Source organism: Carettochelys insculpta, chromosome 2 (assembly GCF_033958435.1).
Source record: "Carettochelys insculpta isolate YL-2023 chromosome 2, ASM3395843v1, whole genome shotgun sequence".
NCBI classification, from domain to species: Eukaryota; Metazoa; Chordata; order Testudines; family Carettochelyidae; genus Carettochelys; species Carettochelys insculpta.
The window spans coordinates 113,984,234-114,005,025 of record NC_134138.1 but is presented as its reverse complement, the minus strand read 5'-3'; the positions used below and the strand labels follow the sequence as shown (position 1 = coordinate 114,005,025).

The 20,792-nt window shown below is 44.5% G+C and overlaps 1 protein-coding gene across 2 annotated transcripts; it reads right to left on the bottom strand.

Annotated features, from left to right (window-relative positions):
- Nucleotides 1-1,772: 1,772 nt before the first annotated feature.
- On the bottom strand, nt 1,773-10,898 carry HSBP1L1 (heat shock factor binding protein 1 like 1). Of its 2 annotated transcripts, XR_012644192.1 has the most exons (5): nt 10,776-10,898; nt 7,432-7,498; nt 4,742-4,836; nt 4,544-4,626; nt 1,773-2,480 (listed from the first exon to the last, which is right to left on the bottom strand). XR_012644192.1 is itself a non-coding variant. In XM_074985875.1 (4 exons), exons 1-4 carry the CDS (start codon nt 10,818-10,820, stop codon nt 2,475-2,477), a joined length of 213 nt encoding a protein of 70 aa, XP_074841976.1. In that variant the 5' UTR covers nt 10,821-10,898; the 3' UTR covers nt 1,773-2,474. The 2 variants fall into 2 exon arrangements, 1 of the variants encoding a protein (XP_074841976.1); XM_074985875.1 differs by lacking the exon at nt 4,544-4,626.
- Nucleotides 10,899-20,792: the final 9,894 nt, after the last annotated feature.

Below are 20,792 nucleotides of genomic sequence, written 5' to 3'. Positions count from 1 at the left end.
GACCAGGAGGTTGACAGATATGAAGGAGTTTACTGTAGCTTACCCAGTTGATGTTACAGGAGGGGTAGGTGCTTAGTTGATCCATGTTTTAGTATGCACATTTAATTGAGCTCTTTCTTGTCCATGTATCATGAGTGAGCTTGAGTGTTTAATAGGTCTGGTTAGAGTGAGGTGAAACTCCTATTCTGCTTAAACCCATGTAATTCATGGTTAAATCACTTCAGCTGGGCTTGGTATGTTACTAGAGCAAGATAAGCAGATTTAAGTGACAATGAAATTGCTGTACCATGTCTACACTAAGAATTTCCAATTAACCAGGTTGATTTTTAAATAGATTTAGGCTGATGCAACTTCTATTTTAAAGAAGCCTTCAGAAATAACTGCTTTATTGTATCAGAGGGGTGGCCGTGTTTTGTCTGTAGCTTCAAGTCTTGTGAAGCTTATGAAGTCTTGTGAACAAGAAGTCTTGTGGCAACTTATAGACTAACAGTTATTTTGGAGCATAAGATTTAACGAACGCTTATGCTCCAAAATGTTAGTCTATAAGGTGCTTTATTGTAGCATTCCACTTTCTGAGGACTGAGTCCTGCACTTGTGCATTGCTTGTTGTCTCATGAGAGGAGGGGTAAGGCAAGATCCACAGTAGTTCTGAGCGTGCACTCCTTTCTGAATCAGCATTGTTGAGAATGAAAGGTGCCTGCTGCAGTTCCATTTCAGATGGAGAAACTTGAGTTGTGTGGTTAATGTGCCTTTTTTTCCTGCATTGATCTTCTTCTCGGTTTCCTTTACTAGAGCTAATTTTGGGTACATTCAAGAAAAGGCAGGTATCAACCGCATTCTTTACTGGGAAATTATTTCTTAGATTGTTTTTGGGATAGGCTTCCCTTGGGTGACTAAGGCTCAAATGAATAGTAAATGCTTTTGGACTACAAAAAGTAGCATTTTATGAACAATAATTACCTTTGTTTTTATTCACTGTAAATGGGTGTGTGTAAACATTACATTTTGGCAAGCTCCTGTGTAATAGTATCTTCTTGGAGGCTTAGGTCCTTGAAGTTAACTAAAATTGTTTTATTTTGTTTTGTCGTGTTTCTCTTACTAAGGACATGTGTGATAGCATTCTCATGTTCCAAAACCTAGCCTATACTCAAAATGGTGTATTCTCTCTCTCTCTCTCACTCTCAGCTAGAGCCCTCATGTTGGGTAAAATATGTGGATGTGATGTTTTCCTTTTACAAATTATATGGCAGAGTGTATGGTTGTATGCATTGTTTTGTTCATGTTTTGAGAAAGAAGTATGTAGCAAGGCAGACCTGAAGGTTCTGTTTAAGTGTTTTGGCCCTTTGTGTAACTTTTTGAAAAAGCAGCTTGTAGTCAGAGGTGAGCAAGTACAGAAGAATTTCCAAGGTGCATCTTTGGCTAAAGCTACAATACAAGCTAGAGGAGCACTGCTCTTGCTTGTATGTAAATACTCATTCTAGCTTTCACTGAACTAGCATGAGTATAAATAGCTATGTAGTGATAGTAGCATGGGTAATGGCAACAGAGGTGTGACTTAGTTATGCTTACCACAAACCCTCCTGCACCAGTGAGTGTTGCAGTCAGTGCTAACATAGCTATACTGCTATTTATCCTTTCACTAGCTTGATCAGAGTGTGTTCAAGCATGTGTATGCAAGCAGAGGAATCACAGCCCTCGTTTGTAATGTAGATATAGACCACAACATGCCAAAGTAAACTGTATCACTCAGATAAAAAGGTAAAAATCTTTTATTTCACCATTAATGGCACGGTTACATATTCTGAAAGTGTGTTTGCACAATATAAGGGAGTGACAAAATAGGGTAGGTTCATTCACACACATTATCGCATGTATAGAAATACACTGCCACACCAGGATTCAGTTATTTTGGGAATGTTAAACAAAAATTTTGAAAAGTGTGAAAAGGTGATTTGGTTTGGTTTGGGTTCCCCCCACCCCCCAACAGCATTCTTCAGGTATTTTGAAAATGAACGGTGTTTTGTTTAATCTTTATCATTTTTAAAACTACTTGGCTAGGCAGATTCCATACAGAAAATATTATTGGAGCTTTGCAATGCATACTATGCACAAACTTATTCAACCTCTTAAGATTGTTTCTTCTGCAGAAATATTAAGTAAAATGTGCCATTAATCTGATAGGCACAACTCATCCCCCTTTACTGATCAATACTAAAAACTTGAGATTTCCTATTTTACATGACCTAATTTGATACTTTTCTTCCGCTGAAGTTATTCATGATTCCTGAAATATTAATAGGTGTTCTGTCATGGTGCAAGACTAAAAATTGTACCCTGTGAAGTGTTTAGAAAGGTGCGGTAGTTTCACTTGAATTTTGTAGAAATACACCTTGTGTTTGTACATGACTCTTCTTCTTTTTAGATGGAATCAGATGCAAAGTCTGTCCATATTTCTTGATCATATGTTCTTGTTTTCAGTGCTGTATAAAGACAGACAACCCCCCATGTTATTGGCTTATTCAGTTTAAAGAATATGGTTCAAAATAATAGGAGCAGCCTTGAACACTTAGAACATCTTAATTTAAGGTTTGCGATGGTAGTTCCGATGTTATGCAATATTTTTTGTTTTTCCTCAGAAATCAGAAGGGAAGGAAGAATATAGTATATGTAAAGGTATTCTTCACTTCTTTGCTCTGTTTAATATGAGCTCCTTAAAATCACTTACTACAAAATCAATTCACTTATCTGAAAAAATTCAAGAATTTCAGATATGGCAAAAGAAAATCATGATAATAGAGGGAAAATATAGGAAAATGCTAAAGGACAATTAAAGTGAGACAACTCTGTAGCTACCAACCATGCTGACTGGTGCGTGTTTTTTTTTTTTAACTTTATTCCTTTTGGCTTCTTTCCAGAGATCGAGGCACCATATGTTGATATCCATTCTTTGGATACAAATTAGGTTCATTGTAATAATTTAGGTATATGCTACGAAGTTTTAATTGTTCTTGTTAATTGGAGATTCAAGTGGTTGAAAAATAGTTCAGAAATGCTGCATGCTGTAGTGCATGCTGTTAGCAGAATCAAATCCCAGGCATATTAAATTACTAACAGTGACCTCAACCTTTTTAACATACTGTTTTTAGTTTCGAGATAAATGCAGATTTCCATGGCAAAATATTTTAACAATATTTGAACATCAATTGCTGGGATGTAAGATTATCATGTTTTGGCTCTGCCCCAGGCCCCACACTCAGCAATTCCAGATGTAGCAGGGGGCCTAAATTAAGGCAGTTTTAGGCACTAACTTTGCCCTATAGTCTTGGGATATCATCTTGGAAATGTGCTAAAATGAGTTCAGGGTTTAAAAATATGCATTATAAACTTACCTAAGTTCTGTTTGAGTGAATTTCCAACTCTTAATTACAAACAATTCGGTTTAATATTAAGCATTTAGAGGGACATTACAAGGTGATGATCTGTTAAAATTCCTTGTGGATCAAGGTGCATAGCCCATGAAGGGAATTATGTTCTCCAAAGCATGTATTTTTGGCATTTTAGTGGAGCTTTGGGTATCAAGACCAAATGCAAAGGTGTAATTTATTGTTCAACAAAGCACCAAAAACTGAATTTCTCCAAATAATGCTTTCTGTGACTGAGACAAGTTCTCCTTTGTATGTTAAGCCAGGTCTAAACTGGGACATTGTCTGAAGAAGTTATCTAATGTTAGAAGTAGACAGACAGTTCATAAAGGGCCATTAATGAGCTTGATAGAAGAGATGTTGAAGTGGGAAGATAAATTCCTTTCCTTATTCTGTTCTAACTGATTCACATAACCACTTTGAAAAGGGATGGTGTGGTGCTTTCACAACCTAGGCACCAAGTCTTTCTCTTCAGTAGTGGAGAAGCAGTTTACAGCATAACTCTGTGCAGCTTTGTTTTAAAGCAGCAGTTCCCAAACTTTTTGGCATCACACCCCCCTTCTGATTTTTGAGAAACCCTCATGTCCCCCACCTCTTCTTTACCATCATCCAACCCCCCCTTAACAAAAAAATTCAATTTATAATTTAAAATGAACACACACTGGATATAAAAATGTTTAAAATTAAAAATAAGTACAAATAGTTTTCTTGGCCCCTTGTAGGTGCCTGGTGCATCCCTAGTTGGCTAGCTGCCCACCTGCCTCAGATCTGCTCTGCCAGAGCTCGTTGCAGGGGCCAGGTGCCTGAGCCGCCTGCCCAAGTCCTACGCTTCCTGGGCCATCTGCCAGCCCAAGCCCAATGTTGCTGGGGCCAGCCACCCACCCACCAGCCTGAGCCATCTCAGATCTGTGATGCCACAGCCAGCCACCCAAGTCCCGTGATTCCTGCAAGCTGGCTGGCTGCCTGAGCCCTGCAAGCCAACACCCAAGCCCCTCCCCTCCTACAAAGCCAGGCATCACCAGCCCCCTGCTCTTACCACATCCCCCTTATGTGAGTCAGGCACCCCCAGCCCCCATCTAACCCCATCCTCCTCCTCCTCCACACAACCCACACTCACTCACCTTTGCATGTGGGTCTTTACCGGCTGCCCGCTTTTTATAGTGGCTGTGCCGGGTCATCCAGGTAAAATGGCAGGGGATGAGAGCTAGAAGCAAAGGGTGGGAGAATGATGGGAGGAGAGCTGGGCTGCTTTGCCCCCCGCCTCTGGAATCTCTTCACACACCCCGGTTTGGGAAACCATGTCTTAAAGAATAACTCACCATCGGATCTTCATTGGTATTTTCTATCCCAGCCTGTGCCATTAGATCAGTGACCTTGAGAAGCATGTCATCAATATGTTCACCCATTTCTTCCAGTAAAACGTTAAAGAACTGTGTTATGTATAGCAACAGTACAGTTTTGCTGACTTTCACCTTTGTGAAATGTTTACTTGTCAACAGTTCCTCTTTCAGATGACTTAATATAATCTCCATTCAGTCATCATGTGTGTGATGCAGAACTGAAACTTGGAAAGACTAGTATAAATTGTACTGCAATGGTAGTCTTCCTAGTCTCTCCTACCCAAGTGTTTCCCACATGATGTTCTGCGGAACCCTGGGGTTCCGTGTAGCAAAAATAAGGGTTCTGTGAGAAAATTCCATTACAATAGCTGAGTCCTCGGCAGCTCCCTGCCCTGCTGCCAGTGAAACAGTACTAAATGTAATTGGTTTAATAGGCAGCAGGAGGGATCTGGCCATTAAACCAACTGAATTTAGTTCCATTATTTCAGTGGTGGCAGGGAGCTACAAAGAGTCCCTAACTCACCTGGCTACCTTAGTGGCCACACCCTTCTAGTGGGCATGGCTTGGCTCACCCCTGCCAGCGGAACACCTCCACACCAGCCTTCCTTCTGCTGGGCACCGGTGACTCCCTGGTGTAGGCTCCCCAGCCAGAACCACAGATGGATTAGTCCCAGGGGCTGGTTTGGGGCTGAGGCGTGTTAAGCCTGGGGATGGGTGGGGTGGTTTGGGGCTGGGGCAAGTTTGGGGCTGATGGGGTGGGGCTTGGGGATGGAGGGGAGGAATGAGGGAGGTGAAGCCTGGAGATGGGGAGTGGGTTTGGGGGCCAAAGGAGGGGTAGATCCTGGGAATGGGGTTCTGCAAAATTCTTTAGAGTTTAAAAGGGGTCCATGGCCAAATAAAATTGGGAAACACTGTCTTCTCTGAAAAGGGCCATGCTCTGTATGTGTTCTGAATTTTTATTTAAATAACTACCCAACTCAGTGGACTCAGAACAGCATGAACCTAGTGGACTGCTAATTTTGTGAGGAAGAATTTGCTCTGAAGGACAGAACTTTTTGCTGCATAATACCCCACTGTCTACTAGGCCATAGTGAATTACAGATGCATCTACTAATGCGATCTGTAAGGTCAAACTTGTACAACGTAAATATGTAATCAAAATGTAGAAGCTGAATTACAAAAATGGGGGGGGGTGGACAATAAGGGAAGAACCTGGCTTCAGCGTAAGGTAAGCTGTAACAAGTTTGCGTATATCTGGCCCTGTTTCTGTATTAGTGAGATACCTCAGAGCCCTTTTCTCAGCTTCTTGCTCTTCAGGTCTAATTCCTCTTTCCCTACATAAGGTAAAGCTAAAAGAATGTTTTTCTGTATTTTATACGTGTTACACGTGATACAGTGACAAAACAAAAAAGCAGTCATGTAGCACTTTGAAGACTAACAATAATTTATTAGGTAATGAGCTTTCATGGGGCAGTCCCGCTTCTCCAGAGCAGGGGATAGTGTGGTATGGGGAAATTGGAACCATTTCCAGGACAGCAGTATTTCCAAATCTGAAGGGGGTCTGCCCCATGAAAGCTCATCACCTAATAAATGGTTTTATTAGTCTTTAAAGTGCTATGACTGCTTTTTTTTTTTTTTGTTTTGTTAGGATACAGACTAACAGAGGTACCTCTTTGTAACTGTGATACACTAATTTAAAAGACAGTTCTTACAGACCTCTCTTTCCTCTTTCATGGCTCTTGCTGTAGAGATAGTACATTCATCCCTCACTCTACGAGCACAATTGGTTCCTAACTTTTTGCTCATAGGCAAAAACTCATAAGAGGGATGCTAAATTCCTATTAAAATACTTGTAAAAAAAAAAAACAAAAAAAAACAACCTCTGATTGGTTCCAAGTGCTTGGAGTGGCAGCAGGTGGTGCTGCTTTTCAAAGGTAAGTGAACCTGGAGTTGGGAGGGGTTAAAGGCTGGGGGCAGTTTGGGGCCATGAGTGGGAGGGAGGGTTAAAACCCCTAGGAGGCTCAGGTGGAGGAGGTGGGGGCTTGTTCCTCCTGGCTGCAGCAGAGGTACCTGGGCGGGGGGCTGGGGCGTTGCATGGGGAGCTGTGGGCTGGTGAAATGTTGGGACTGGGCCGGCAGGGTCAGGGGGTACACAGGGAGTTGCCACAAGGGAAATCTTGGGAGTGGGCCCTACGGATCTCCCTGTGCCCCAGCCAGGGATCCTGCGGCTGGCTTGTATGAGTGGGGAAGTTCACTTTGCATAGTGGACAATTGTAAGTGTATGTGTCCCTCGTTTTAGCGAGTACTCGTTAAATGAGGGATGAGCGTACAGGAATTGGAGACAACTTGCAACATTTTCTTACAGACTTCCACCACCAAAAACTGCTGTACACTGGCTGCTCTTTACCATGCAATTACTAGTCTTCTTAAAATGGTAAAATATTTAACTATAGTACAATTTTGATCTCCGCATAATTGAGCGGTTAACTATATTCAGGATCTTTCTGAATGCCAAACTGAAGTGTAAGTGTATCTAGATCTTGATTTTTTTTTAAAGTAAAATACAGATGAAACAACCAGCTGAAAGTTAGTTTTATTACCTAAAGCTTTTTTAAAATTTTATAGAACTTTCTCTAGTAATCTAATACTATACAGAATAAAAAAGGATATTTCTGAGAGTTAACTTATCAGTCAAAGCTTGAAAGTTCTCCTGCAGTTGCTGTAAAAGGTTTTCTGCCTGTTTAAAATAAAGTAAATAAAAATACACTCATCAGCAAAGAATATACATTCTTGACACTTCAGAAGAGCTTTCTATTTTGTGAAAACCATGGTGTGAAAGTGAATTTCATTAACAATACTGTGCTGAAATAGAAAAAAAAAAAAAGCAAATTAGGAAAGCCGTATGGGAAGGAGGGGCAAAATCAAGACATTCTTTTGATCTTACTGATGGTGTTCCTACGTATTAGCTTGTGAAAGAAGTATTTTGTTTCCAGTTTGGCTAGGAGAGCTATAATTAGCAGTCTGATTAATAAAGATGAGTATGAGGCACAGTCATGCTTACTGATGGGATCATTCAGGTACCACTCCCAACCTATGCTGAGTCAAGTAATTATAGTAAACTTTTTCATATCTGGCAGCCCCAGGACTGGGAAGTTGCCAGATGTTCAAATATTCAGGATCATTGAGAGGTATACTTAGCAATGCATAACACTACACAAGGTCAGACATAAGAAACTAACAAATATATGCAAATACTTTATTTACCAACAGTAATACTGTAAATTTACACTGTATTTACTGTATTCGTTTGCTTTCACTATACTGTACTTAGGAAAACAACTAGAATTTACTTAGAGTTAAAATGCCAGTTATTGGAGAATTATGGATAATAGAATGCTGGATATGAAAGAGTGTGGCTTTTACAATAAATATAGTTTCTTTGGCTTCTGCTTAGCTAAATGAATCCTGTGCTTGCTTCCTGTATGCAACTGGGGATACCTGTGTCCAGTAGATGTGTTGTGAAGCATATTTAACTCTGGCTAGAAAGCACTATACAGTATTTGCAAAATACTATTATCACCATTAAAACAATATCACCATACGCTTTATTATGATCCTATTAGTAATTGCTCTTTTCATCCTTAGATCTCAAAGTGGGTTTCTAGAGGAAGTAAAACACAATATTATCATTTTACAGCACCTCAAAGGCCACCCATTTTATTAGGTTCTGAGCTTTAGTGTGCAGGACACTAAAGAACAGACAACCTCCCAGTCTTATGAGGATTCTCACCAACAACCACAGATTATAGCACAGGAATACCAATCCTGGACCTTTTTCTTGCAACAAGGCTTGTTGCCAACTTTGTCCACATATCTATTCTGGAGATACCATCACTGGACCTAACCAGGTTATTCATAGAATCATGGGCACATTCTCATGTTCCTCAACTGATATATATGCCATCATGTGCCAACAATGCCCACATGCTTTGTATATTGGACAGACTTCAAACTCTGTTAGACAAAGAATTAATGGGCATAAAACAGACATAAAAACACTCCTGATTCACAAACTTGTCAGCCAGCACTATAATGGAGTGGGCCGTTCTGTTAATTACCTGAAAGTCTGTGTTTTACTGAAAAGGAACTTTAACAGCTCTTTGGAAAGAGAGGCTGTTGAATTCTCTTTTATATTCAAATTCAACACATTAACACATGGTTTGAACCAGGATGGCAATTTTGTAGTACATAAAAGGACTCTTTTACATACTTTGCTTTATCCAATTCTTGACTTTCCCCACCCTCCGCTCTCTGATTTGCTCACCTTGATAATTTTTGTCAACGTTGATTACTATTTTTGGTTCTCTGTGCCTTAAATATTGAGTCTGTTCTGGTACGGCTATGATCTGAAGAAGTGGGTCTGTCCCATGAAAGCTCATCACCTAATAAATTATTTTGTTAGTCTTTAAAGTGCTACGGACTGCTTTTTTGTTTGGAGGGAGACATCTGGGCTGAGTGTACATGAGCCCCTTCCTTTTGGAAGGGGCATGTTAATGAGCAGGTTTGAAAGATGCTAATGAGGTGCTGCCATGAATATGCAGCACCTCATTAGCATAATGGCAGCTGTGGTGATTCAAAAGTGCAGCTTTCAAATTGTGTGCTGCCCGTGGAGACGGGGACCTTCCGAAAGGACCCCCCAGTTTTGGAAAGCCCCTTTTTCCTATCTAGTGTTAGGAAGAAGGGGCTTTCCAAAACTGGGGGGGGTCCTTTTGGAAGGTCCCCATCTCCACGGGTGGCACACAATTCAACAGCTACACTTTCAAATTGCTGCAGCTGCCAGTATACTAATGAAGCACTGCATATTCATTGCAGCACCTCATTAGCATCTTTCAAACCCCCTCATTAATATGCCCCTTCTGAAAGGAAGGGGTTGGTGTAGACACAGGGCTGGAGTTTATTCTCAAGTTTGACAGTTTCCACCTAGGTCTTAATTGAGATCGCAGTTACCTTTAGCATTACAATGACAGTTTCCCTACTTTGATATTGTTAGTGATTGCAGGCCAGTCGCTTAATAGATGCTTGCTGTAAGCAATTTCCCCCCCCCCCCCCCCCACTTTGCCCACACCTCCTGTTCTATGTAGCTGATTTGTCAGTTTTCCTTTAATTTTTTCTATTTTTCTCTTAAATTCTCCTTGTGCCAGCTTCCTTTCACCAGCCCTGTGTCTACACTACAAAAATATATTTGAAGTTGCTTACTTTGAAGTACAAACCCAAAGTAAGCAACTTTGAAGTTGAGTCTCTACACCCACCCTACTTTGAAGTTAAACTTCAACGTAGGGCGCTACTCCATGCCCAGGAATGGAGGAAGGACTTCAAAGTTGGGCTCCCTACTTCCAAGTTAACTTTTTGAAGTAAGGGAAAAGGCGTGTAGACTCTCTGCCGGCTACTTCCATGTAGTGCCTAACTTTGAAGTTAGTTCCTAGTGTCGATGCACCCCAGAAGTTCCCGCTGTGAATAAGTGGGTCCCTTACCTAAGCAATTGTTTGTCTTTAAAGTGCTCCCTTGCTGTTGGTTTTTTTGTTTGGTGAAGCTAAAGTTTCCTTAAGGACAAATAAAACTTTTCCTAACAAATCTGTCAGTGTGTCAAACGTTACCAGGGTGTACCCGGGGGAGCTGCTGGCTGGGCCCTAATCTCACCTGCTGCCTTGTCTCCTTAGGGGCAGCGGCGTGCCCCGCTGCCGTGGCTTGCAAAGATTACCTGGACGAGCTTGTGCGAGGAGGCGGGAGAAGTGAGCCTGGGCAAGGCTACCGCCCCTGGCGCTGGGGCTTTGGGACAGGTGGGGCGTTGCGGGGATGGCTCTGGCACAGGTCTCGCCGGGGCCCTGCGGGGAAGACACCCCCCCAGCTGGGATGCCCTGGCGCCGCTTCCTTGCCCGTGTCAGTTACACTTTCAATTAGCCGCGCAGCTCGGGCCTGGCGCTCCCCGCCCGCATCCCCGCCCGATCCGCACTCACAAGCTGCGACGGGTCCTGCGCGCTCCGCGGCTCGTTCTCAGCCATCCCGGCCAGCAGCTGCCGCCTCTGCTCCGCCTTGCTCCAGCTGCTGCCTCCCTCGGGCGCCAGCTCCGCCCGGCCCAGAACGGCGCACGTGCAGAGGCCGCCTCTTCCTCCAGCGCCCCCGGCCCTGGCCGGTGCCCCCAGCTGCCCTTCCCGCCCCACTTCGCCCTCCACCGGCTGGCACAGCCGCCCCCGCCGCCCCCCGAATAAAGGGAAGGCTGCAGCCCCAGGAGCTCACTGACACCCGCGTGGCCAGACTAGGTGATCTAAAGCAGGGGTGCGCCAAGGTGGGGGGTTGAATTTCCTGGTGGGGAGAGCGGAGCACCATGGGCTGCTGGGCCTCAGGCTCATGCACCTCATTCAAAACGTTGAAATATATTACTGATTTGAGGCGTGTGTATTCATTCACGTACTGAGCAATAAAGTTTTTACGTTCCATGTAATTACTTTTCACAGGCTGAAAGGGTTTTTCCCCTGCCATGTGAGCATAACTGACATTTGCATTTGTTTCGATAGAATATAGACTACCACAGCTGTTTGTTACCGTTCAACGTTTCCTTTGGTTTGGGTTACATTAAACTGGTTGGGGGAGCCTGCTAATTTCAAGGACAAAAAGTGGGGCCTGATGTTGCTCAACTCTGATCTAATGATCCACTCTGGCCCTAAACTCTGGGAGATCTATGCAAGAGTTACTGGTCCCACACTTTAGACACACCCTCACAATCATTTTCACGGCCAGGAACTCTTGACAAACATGCAAATCTTGACAACTACAGCAAGACACTGCCCAATTCTTTGTCTCTGACACAGGTACATACACAGTGAATGAATAAACACAATGGATGAGATTTAGCTGTTGACTGATCACCAGGGCTGGTAGGGAAATGCAAACAGACCTACACAAAGAGAAAAAAGTATCTTGCTGAACTTGTTAATACAAATGCTTCTTTAAAAGTAAGTATTAAAATGACTGCATTCCATTACTGATGTTAGCTGGATTGTTTTCTAATGTCAGAAAGTACATTTAAGTCTTTATGTATAATAACAGAGAGGTAGCTATGTTAGTCTGTATTCAAACAAAATAAACCAGCGATCATGTAGCACTTTAAAGACCAACAAAATAATTTATTAGGTGATGAGATTTTATGGGGCAGACTCACTTCTTCACATCCAGATCTGAAGAAGTGCATCTGCCCCACGAAAGCTCATCACCTAATAAATTATTGTGTTTGTCTTATAAAGTGCTACATGATTGCTGTCTCGTTTCATTTATGTCTTTATCAGTATTAAATTCAATATTTAAAAAAATAGGCCAAAATATTTTGCAGAGACTACTCTCCTAGTTAATCAAGACTCTAAATATGAAGATGGATACTTAGGACATTGATACAATATTTTAAAAAAGATACTGGTAAACTCACAAAATTAAATAAAATAGCAGTAGATTTAGACTACAGTTATTTTAAATCTGTGCATGATAGCTGAATAGATGAGCTATGCAAGTTATTAAATACATTCCCTGGTAATACAAAATAGCACAAAAAATGAAGTACAGTGAAACAAAAAGGCTGTTCTAAAAAATCTTGCAGGAGGTGGAAGTTCCCTTTGAAAGGAGAGATTTTATTTTACTGGAGATTGGGACCCTAAGGAAGCAGGTCATCTGTAGGAAATGGTTTGAGCACATCAGGGGCGTGAACCTAATTGGACAGTAACTGAACTGTTGAATTCACATCTCATAGAGCTGGAAGGGACCTCAGGAGGTTATTGAGTTCAGTGTCCTTCCCTCTTGGTAGGAGTAAGCACCCTCCTGTTTTTTTTTGTTTTTTTTTTTAATTTAATCTATTTGCCCCATGTCCCTAAATGGCCCCTTCCAGGCTTAAATTCACAGCCCTGGGTTTAGCAGGCCAATGCTCAAACCACTGAAACTTGTTTGCTCAGTGTGCATTCATAAGATTAGATTCCACAGTGGAATTTCAGGGACTCCTCCCCTTTATCATTTGAAATCTCAGGATGATCAAGTTTCGCAGGGTTCAAAGATTCTGTTGGGTAAATACTTAGCAGAAGGGTTGGTAGAGCTGCGTTTCCTTTTGATTTATGTACAAAGGATTAAAATGAATTTTAAAAACATTGGTCATGGTTCCATAGTAACAAAGAGGAAGCCATGCTAGTCTATACACTATCAAAACAAAAAGCAGTCAAGTAGCACTTTAAAGACTAGCAAAATGGTTTATTAGGTGAACTTTCGTGGGACAGACCCACTCTTCAGACTGGTCTGGCTATGGTCTGAAGAACTGGGTCTGTCCCACGAAAGCTCACCTAATAAACCATTTTGCTAGTCTTTAAAGTGCTACTTGACTGCTTTTTGTTTTGGTCATGGTTCTGTGTAATAAAATGTAATATAGTTTTGATACTCAATTAAAAAACTCCTGGTAAATTTAGTTTGATTTTTGCACTAAATGGCTTTGGTTTTCTGTCTTATAATTAAGAGGTCATTGAAAATCCCACAGCTGTAGCATACTTTTCTTAACTACATGGTACAGTAATTTGCACTGAAGCTAAAACATTGAGCAGAGTACCCTAACCAAGTAATGAAGTAGGTCCTGATTTTCTAAGGTCTTGAGTCACTATAATTCCAAGTGAAATCAACTACTGTCTCTACATGATGGGCTACAGATATTAATTTCATTCCCTATTCGTTCATATTTCTGTAGACATACACAATACTATTAAATGCCTTACATTGCCTTCCCTGTTAGTAAGCTCCACTGTACAAACCACCCTTGCTAGATTGTCCTGAGTCACCTGTCTATGAAATTAGATCAGATTTATTAAGGTTGGTTTTTTAATACTCACTGAAAGAGGATGAAAGAGTACATCTATGAGAGCAGTGTGGAGAGGTGCAGAGACGATTCCTGCTCTGTGTGCAGGAACGTTAGCAGACTGTTCCAGGGAGTCCCCCTTCCCCCTCGGCCTCATGTAGGCAGAGTGGTCAACACACAACAAATCCAATTCCCTGAATCCACCTGTAGCATGATTACAACTGTGAAATTACCAGAGGTGCCCTCCCTACTATCAGGGTCCAGTAGCCATATATCCTGGAAGGAGGGAATTGGCTCCAAAGTTAAAAAAGATCCTGACTGTTGGCCAGATTGGACACTCCACTGGCCTGCTGCAGACCATCCTCCTTCTCCTTCTCATGAGCCATGGCCTCCCTGCTGTTGCCTGGGGCTGCCTGAAAAGTTGTTTGGGAGGTATCCCATGGACAGCTTCAGAACCCTGATTGGGTCCCCACGTTAAGCCTCCCAGAATCCGATGCAGTTGCTCCTAGAAGTGGCGTGTTTATGGCTCTGACCCAGACCATCCTTTTGTATCTTTTGTCTTCTGATAAGCCTGTCTGACTCCTTCATTTTCATGCAGCATTGCTGGGTGTCCCTGGCATATCCTATTTCCACCATGCCCTGTGTGACTTTGATATAGATAACAGGATTTCTTCTATTGCTTAGGAGGTCTGCCTGCACAGATTTATCTGCCCACACAGCAGTCAGATCCAGGATTTCCTGCGTGCTCCATACTGGAGCTTGTTTGTGATCCTGAGCATTCATGGTCAGGTGTGCTGCTTGCTCTGCTCACTGTGCTGGCCAATCACCAATCACAAAATAAAATTTAAATTTCCCTGTGTATTTTCATGTTTACCTTGAGATCAGTAGAGCTGAAAGTGCTGTCCAGAACATTCACACTGGGGCACTGTGGGACACCTCCGGCAGTCCACGACTGTTGACTTACACAGTGCTGTATCTGCACTACCCCAAAATCAGTCACGCAAAGTCAAATTTACCATTACTCCTTTCATCAAAGAGGAGTATAGAGATCAACTTTAACAGCTCTGAAAGTCAACGGAATGGGCTTGGTGGTGGAAAATCCACCTAATGTGGCTAACTTCAGCCTAAGCTGGTAGTGTAGACCAGACTTGAATATTCCAAACTCTGCCAGGCATAGGGGCATGTGTGCAGGCCTTAGATTCAGTCCTAGCCCAGTTGTCATGAGGAGATAACATGTCGTAAATGTGTCCTGTACCATGAGTCCAAACCTGTCTGAGGGAGTACAGGGGGAGTGTGAATGAATGTGCTTGCAAAAAGGTTGTACTGCATCTCCAGCCGGACAGCATATTGTTGATTTTTCCATGGATTTTAAGGCACTCCTGGATGGTTTGTGTCATATAGTAAGAACTTCAGGCAGCTGTTGAGATTGTAGTTAGGACTTCCTGTGTAGCTCGCAAGCCCCTCTGAGTCCCAGATGCCTAAAAAGGTCATTAGAGAAACAAGGTAGGTGAGGCAATGTCTTTTATTATATCAGCTTCAACAGAAGCTATGCTAATACCTCACCCACCTTGTATTTCTAATATCCTGAGATCAACATGGCTACTATACTACTGTGCATTGAAGGGCCTCTGCACAGATGGATGGATGGCTTCCAGTGGCTTGGAACATATTCCCTTGCCTAAAAGATGATAAAACCATCAATAGTAAAGCACAGTGAGTGGGGAAATAGCAAGGGTTTGCAAATAATTAAAGAGAATTTGTAAAGGGCATTTTAGCATCATGTTTGAAGCAGTGCCGTCCTTTGGACAGATGTGGGACCCAGGACAACATTCCCTTCTACCCAGGCCCCACTCCACCACCTCCTCCCACCCAGCTCTGCCCTACCCTTCCCTTCCCCATCCCATTCCACCCCACCTTAAGCCCTACCCCTCCCTTCCCCACCCCTATTACATCCATTCCCCCAAATCCCTCTCCTTGAGGGATGGGCCCTGGGGATTACAAGTGGGACCACCCTCCTCATCAGGGATTCAAATGCTGGTCTCCTACATGGCAGGCAGGAATCTGCACCACTAAATTAACAAGATAGGGCATTGTACTGCATGGAGCTCCAAGAGACCAGGTATGCCCAGTTTACACTTCACCACAAGCCCCATGGGACAACACCCCCCCTTGCTCTCTTCTCCTACCTCAGTGCTTTGGCTGCAGCAAGATGGTATGGCCACTGGAAGCTGTGGGTGTGACACTGTGCCCCCATAGTTTTACGGAAATGTGTTTTTAAATATGAATGTGTATAACTCAAACATGCTTTATGCAATACGGAGCTAGTAACCTATCATTCAAGAGCTTGCAATTATTGGAATGTGTATATTTCATTTTTGTGCATGTATTCTTCTTGTTTGTGACATTAGAAATATAAAGTGTAAACCTGTTTATTAATCTAGGTCTTCTAGTGCAAGTCATTAGTTGCATTTAAGGAACTTAATGGTCTGGTGCTCAAAACAAGAATCTACAAATAGTCTTGTTTTTCCTGTAAGCCTAGATTGTGGTTGGTCCTACAGAGATATGTGACTATGCCACCTGATGCTGGAATCCATCTTGAATTTGGTATTTTTCCACATGGGCGGCAGGAGTGGGACAAAGACTTTCCTCCTAGGAAAATTCTATTTAAGTGATGGGAAGGAAACAACAATTGTCTTCAGCTGGCTTCATGGACTTCTCCTCATTTCAGGAGAACCTACAAAAGGATCTGGAAAGGAAAAAAAAATCCCTCTGTTGAGAGGAGAAGCTAGAAGAAAGATCAACTCTGACCTGAGGAATTTTACCTGAAGTAAGGACTAAGGTAAGAAGTTATGTTTCGTAGGTATGTCTCTTATGCCAGTGGTTTTCAACCAGAATGCTACAGCACACTGGTGTGCTGTGAGAAATGTCCAAGTGTGCCATGAAATTTCATCGATTTCCCCTCACCAGGGCTCTTTGCAGAGCCACAGTGGGGGCAGAAATTGACCAACCCCTGCTACCTGAGCTCCAGCTGAGCCCATTCACACCGAGGGGCAACTGAAAAGCTTCTTCCCAGCAGCATGGGCTGGCAGGAGCCCTCTGCCCCTCCCTGCTGTGGCAAGATGGTAAGAGAGGGAGGGAGGGAGCTTGTAGGAGCTGCAGTGCAGTTGAAATGCCAGGTCCTGCCTCAAGCAGGCTGCTCTCTGCACCAGTCTTCCCAGCCCGTGAGTAATTGAACATTTAAGCAGTTGATTACTTGATTACTCAACATCTCATTTGAACCTGTTTAGCTTGTTATATGCACTACTATGCTGCAAACCTCTCTAAGACCATAGCCATAGTAAATATAAGTAAATGTGACATTTATGAGCACTCGATTCATCTGAAAAAAGTGTGTGCACCATGGAATTTTTTGTTTCTGTGTTACTAAAAAGGTTGGGAACCACTGTCTTAAGCTATGGCTACACTACAGTTGCTATTTCGGGATACCAATGTATGAGGGGTAGCGTAACCTTTGAAATAGTCTCTTGTTTCGAACTTTGGTGCCAGGTGGATGGCACCAAGTTTGAAATAAGTTAACATGACATAAATTATGCAATTTGTGTTGCACAAATTGTGTAGGTTATTTTAAATTATGGCTACAGTGTATTAGGCTTAGCTGGCATGTTTTGTTCGTTTGAACTTAGTAATTTATTTTGATCTGTCTCTCATCACTTGCCCACTATTTATACTTAATAAAAGCACTTTTGTTTATCAAACCCAGTGTAGATAATTGGTCATGGGGTGGGGGAAGGGGACATAACAGCTGTGCATAGCTGTTTTTCATTGATAAAGTGGTGCAGCAACTAATGAGCTTACCCTGTGTAAAACTTTTATATAGAGTAAGATGGATTTATTTGGGGTTTTGGCCCCACGGGAGCTATGCTCCTGTGTGCTGTCAAATCCTTGTATCTGAGCCCTTCCAGATCTGAGCTGTTCTCACTGCTGATATTGCTTTGCTGGGAGGCTATTACCCCAACTCTGTGCCTTTGCTTTGAGAAACTAGAGCTTCTGGCTAGACAGGAGAGAGTGGTGCTCCAAATAGCTGTGTATGCTGTATATGGCTAAAGATGGTCCTGTCAGTCCAGGACCCACAGCCCCAGGAGGCCTCTATCCTGTGCCCTGGCCTGGCTGGGGTTGATTGGACTTTTTAACAGCCCAGTTAGCAGTGCTGACTGGAGCCTTCAAGCATCCCTTTTTGACTGGGCATTTGGGTTGCCCACCCTTCTGGTTTCAGCAGGAGTCTCCTGGAATCAGAACCTATTTCCTGGAAGCTACCAAAGCCAAACCTGGTGATTTTAGGCCACTAGACCATCTGGCAGCACAGCAAGGCTAAGAAACTGCACCCAGTCAGAGCTGCAGGGCAGTGCCTACAGGCAGGCAGGGGTGACACCAGAGGGGGGAAGCACGAGTGGTCACATGCACACCCCAAGGAGGGAGGGGCCATCCAGCAGCTGTCAAGGGGCCCTATGGGGCCAGAGGGCCAGCTCCGGCAGCAGGGATCCACATCCCCCCCGACCAACCTCACTGGCAGCAGGGAGAGGGGAAGTGCAGCAAGGTGGCTCTGGCTCACATTGCTCCCTTGCTTCATGGCACTACTTCCAAGGAGTGTGGGGGCAGACCTGCCCCTCCCCGGGAGCAGCGTAGATGATGCGCCCACTTTGCTGCACTTTCCCCACCACTGCCTGTGTGTGTGAGAGAGAGAGTGAGCGATCGAGCGAGCATGTGTGTGCATGCCTCTCACACCCCTCCCCCCTCTCTCCCCACTCCTGTTCTGCCCCTCTCCCACCCTTGCTCCATCCCCCACTCCGGCCCTGCCCCAATCTGCCCTCCCCCTACTTCTTCCCTCTGCTAGAACAGGAATGGGGAGTGAGTGGGGGAGGGGTGTGAGAGGCATGGCCTCAGGTGGAGTGAGGTGGTTCTGGTCTGCCATGGCCAGTCACCAGTCACTCAGCAGTCACCTCTTCTGGCAGGGGTAGGTCATGGAGACACCTGGCCCCCACTCCCCACCGGTTGCAAGGACACGCTGGCCCATCTGCATGGAGCGTGCACCATCTCCCACACCCCAGCTTCCTGCCACTGTCCTGAGCCCCTCTCCCAGAGCCAGCCCCCTAAACCTCTTCCTGCACATTCTGTCTTAGCCCTGAGCCTCCTCCTGCACCCAAACTTCCTCTCAGAGCCCACACCCTCACTCCCTCCTGACCCCCAGTCCCCTGCACTGAGCCCTCTCCCACAGCCTGCACACTCACCCCCTCCTACTCCCAACCCTCTTGCCCCATACTGGTGAAAGTGAGGGAGGGTGGAGGAGAGTGAGCAACAGCAGAAGGGGGGCATAGCTGGAGTGGGGTGGTACCACAGGTGGAAAAAGTACCTGAAAAATTACTTGAGGAAAAGTGCAGCTCCTTTAGGGCAGCAGTTCCCAAAGTTTTTCCGGTTGTGGAACACTTGGACGTCACGGCGCTCTCTGCAGAAGACTTTGGCCGTGTCTGCACTAGGGGAAAACTTTGAAATGGCCATGCTAATGGCCAAATCGGAGAATACAAATGAGGTGCTGAAATGAATATTCAGCGCCTTATTCGCATGCTGCTGGCTGTGGCACTTCGAAAGTGCTGCTTTTCGCTCGCAGGCGGCTCGTCTACATGAGGGTCCTTTTCAAAAGGACCCTGCAAATGTTGAAATCCTCTTATTCTTCATGTAGACAAGCTGCACGCGAGCGAAATGCAGCACTTTTGAAGTGCTGTGGCCGGTGGCGTGCTAATGAGGCGCTAAATATTCACTTCAGCACCTCATTAGTATCCTCCGATTTGGCCATTAGCATGGCGATTTTGAAGTTTTGGCCAAGTGTAGACGTAGCCCTTATCTTTTTTACGTCATCATGCTAACTCTGAGGAACATTGCTAACAGAAAGTATCTCATCATAACATTAATTAAATTATTGTATGGTAAATGCAACTCCACAAATAATAATGAAACCAGACATTAACCAAACACATATCAAATTGGTAACTGTATAGTCATTTCAAGAGAACTGTATGATCCAGAAAATTCCATCCCCAAATTAATTTTTTCCCGGAGAATGAGGAAGAGACCATCACTCAATTTCAGGGGTGGAACACTTTGCTGTAGCTTATGGAACACCAGTGTTCCGCTGGAACATAGTGTGGGAACCGGCTGCTTTGGGGCAATGTGCTTAAGTACAAGTCACCAGTGCCCCTCTGGAAGGCTACATACTAGGGCGACCATATCTCCCTGTCCCAAATATTGTACAGGGAGATATGTGCGGGGGGGAGGGGTGGCTCCTCCAAGCCACGGGGAGCCGGGAAGGGTGTAGCAGCTGCCTGTGCTCTGTGGGAGCCCTGGGGAAGTGGCAGCTGCCCACACTTCCCCTGCTTCCCCGAGACTGGGAGTGGCAGGGCGCAAATATGGGGCAATTAGTCCCTTTAAAAAAAAAGTCAGGGTGCTTTTTTGGCATCCCAAATACAGGACTGTCCTGCCCAATACGGGACAGATGTCACCTGACTAGGCACACATATACGCATATCCCATCTAGATGTACTCAAGTATCCAGAAGGACAAGCAGCTGCACTTTTACGCTAGTAACCTTTGGGGTACTTTTTCCACCTCTGGGTGGGAGCTGGGAGAGATGGTGGGGTCGGGGCAGTGTCTCAGGACAGGGGTAGGGCACCGGGGTTCGGGGTTATGTGATTAGACAGTTGGAACCTTTACCCGGCGTTCTGGCCAAAACCCCCATGAGGTGGCCACCCTGGGCGTGCCCTTTCCCAGCAGCGTTGCACTAAGCCGCCCTCCCCATTTTCACCCCAACCCAGCTTGGCAGGGGACTGGAGCCTGGAGGGGGTACGGGTGAGCCACCCAGAGCGGTAGGGAGGAGGCACTCGGGGTCGGGGGGCGCATCCCATTTATCAGTGAAAGTTTTAGTGGGAGGAGGTGCTGCCCCTCCCGAGCGCTACCACGCGTCACCCCTGCAGCATTGCGGCCCGGTCCACTTTCTGCGGCGGGATGTGGTACGCTCTAGGACCCCGCGGACACAAGCGCGGCGTCAGAAGCTTTTCCCTTCATTGACCGAGGCGCCGCTGGTTATTATGACGTCACAGAAGCCGCG

Bases quoted from the DNA above. Each gene is read 5' to 3' on its own strand.
- HSBP1L1 (XM_074985875.1), bottom strand. From the start codon at position 10,820: ATGGCTGAGAACGAGCCGCGGAGCGCGCAGGACCCGTCGCAGCTT. The intron at 7,499-10,775 runs GTGAGTGCGGAT...TATTTTAAACAG, and splicing joins CGCAGGACCCGTCGCAGCTT to GCAGAAAACCTTTTACAGCA. The intron at 4,837-7,431 runs ATATCCTTTTTT...TTAACGTTTTAC, and splicing joins TGATAAGTTAACTCTCAGAA to TGGAAGAAATGGGTGAACAT.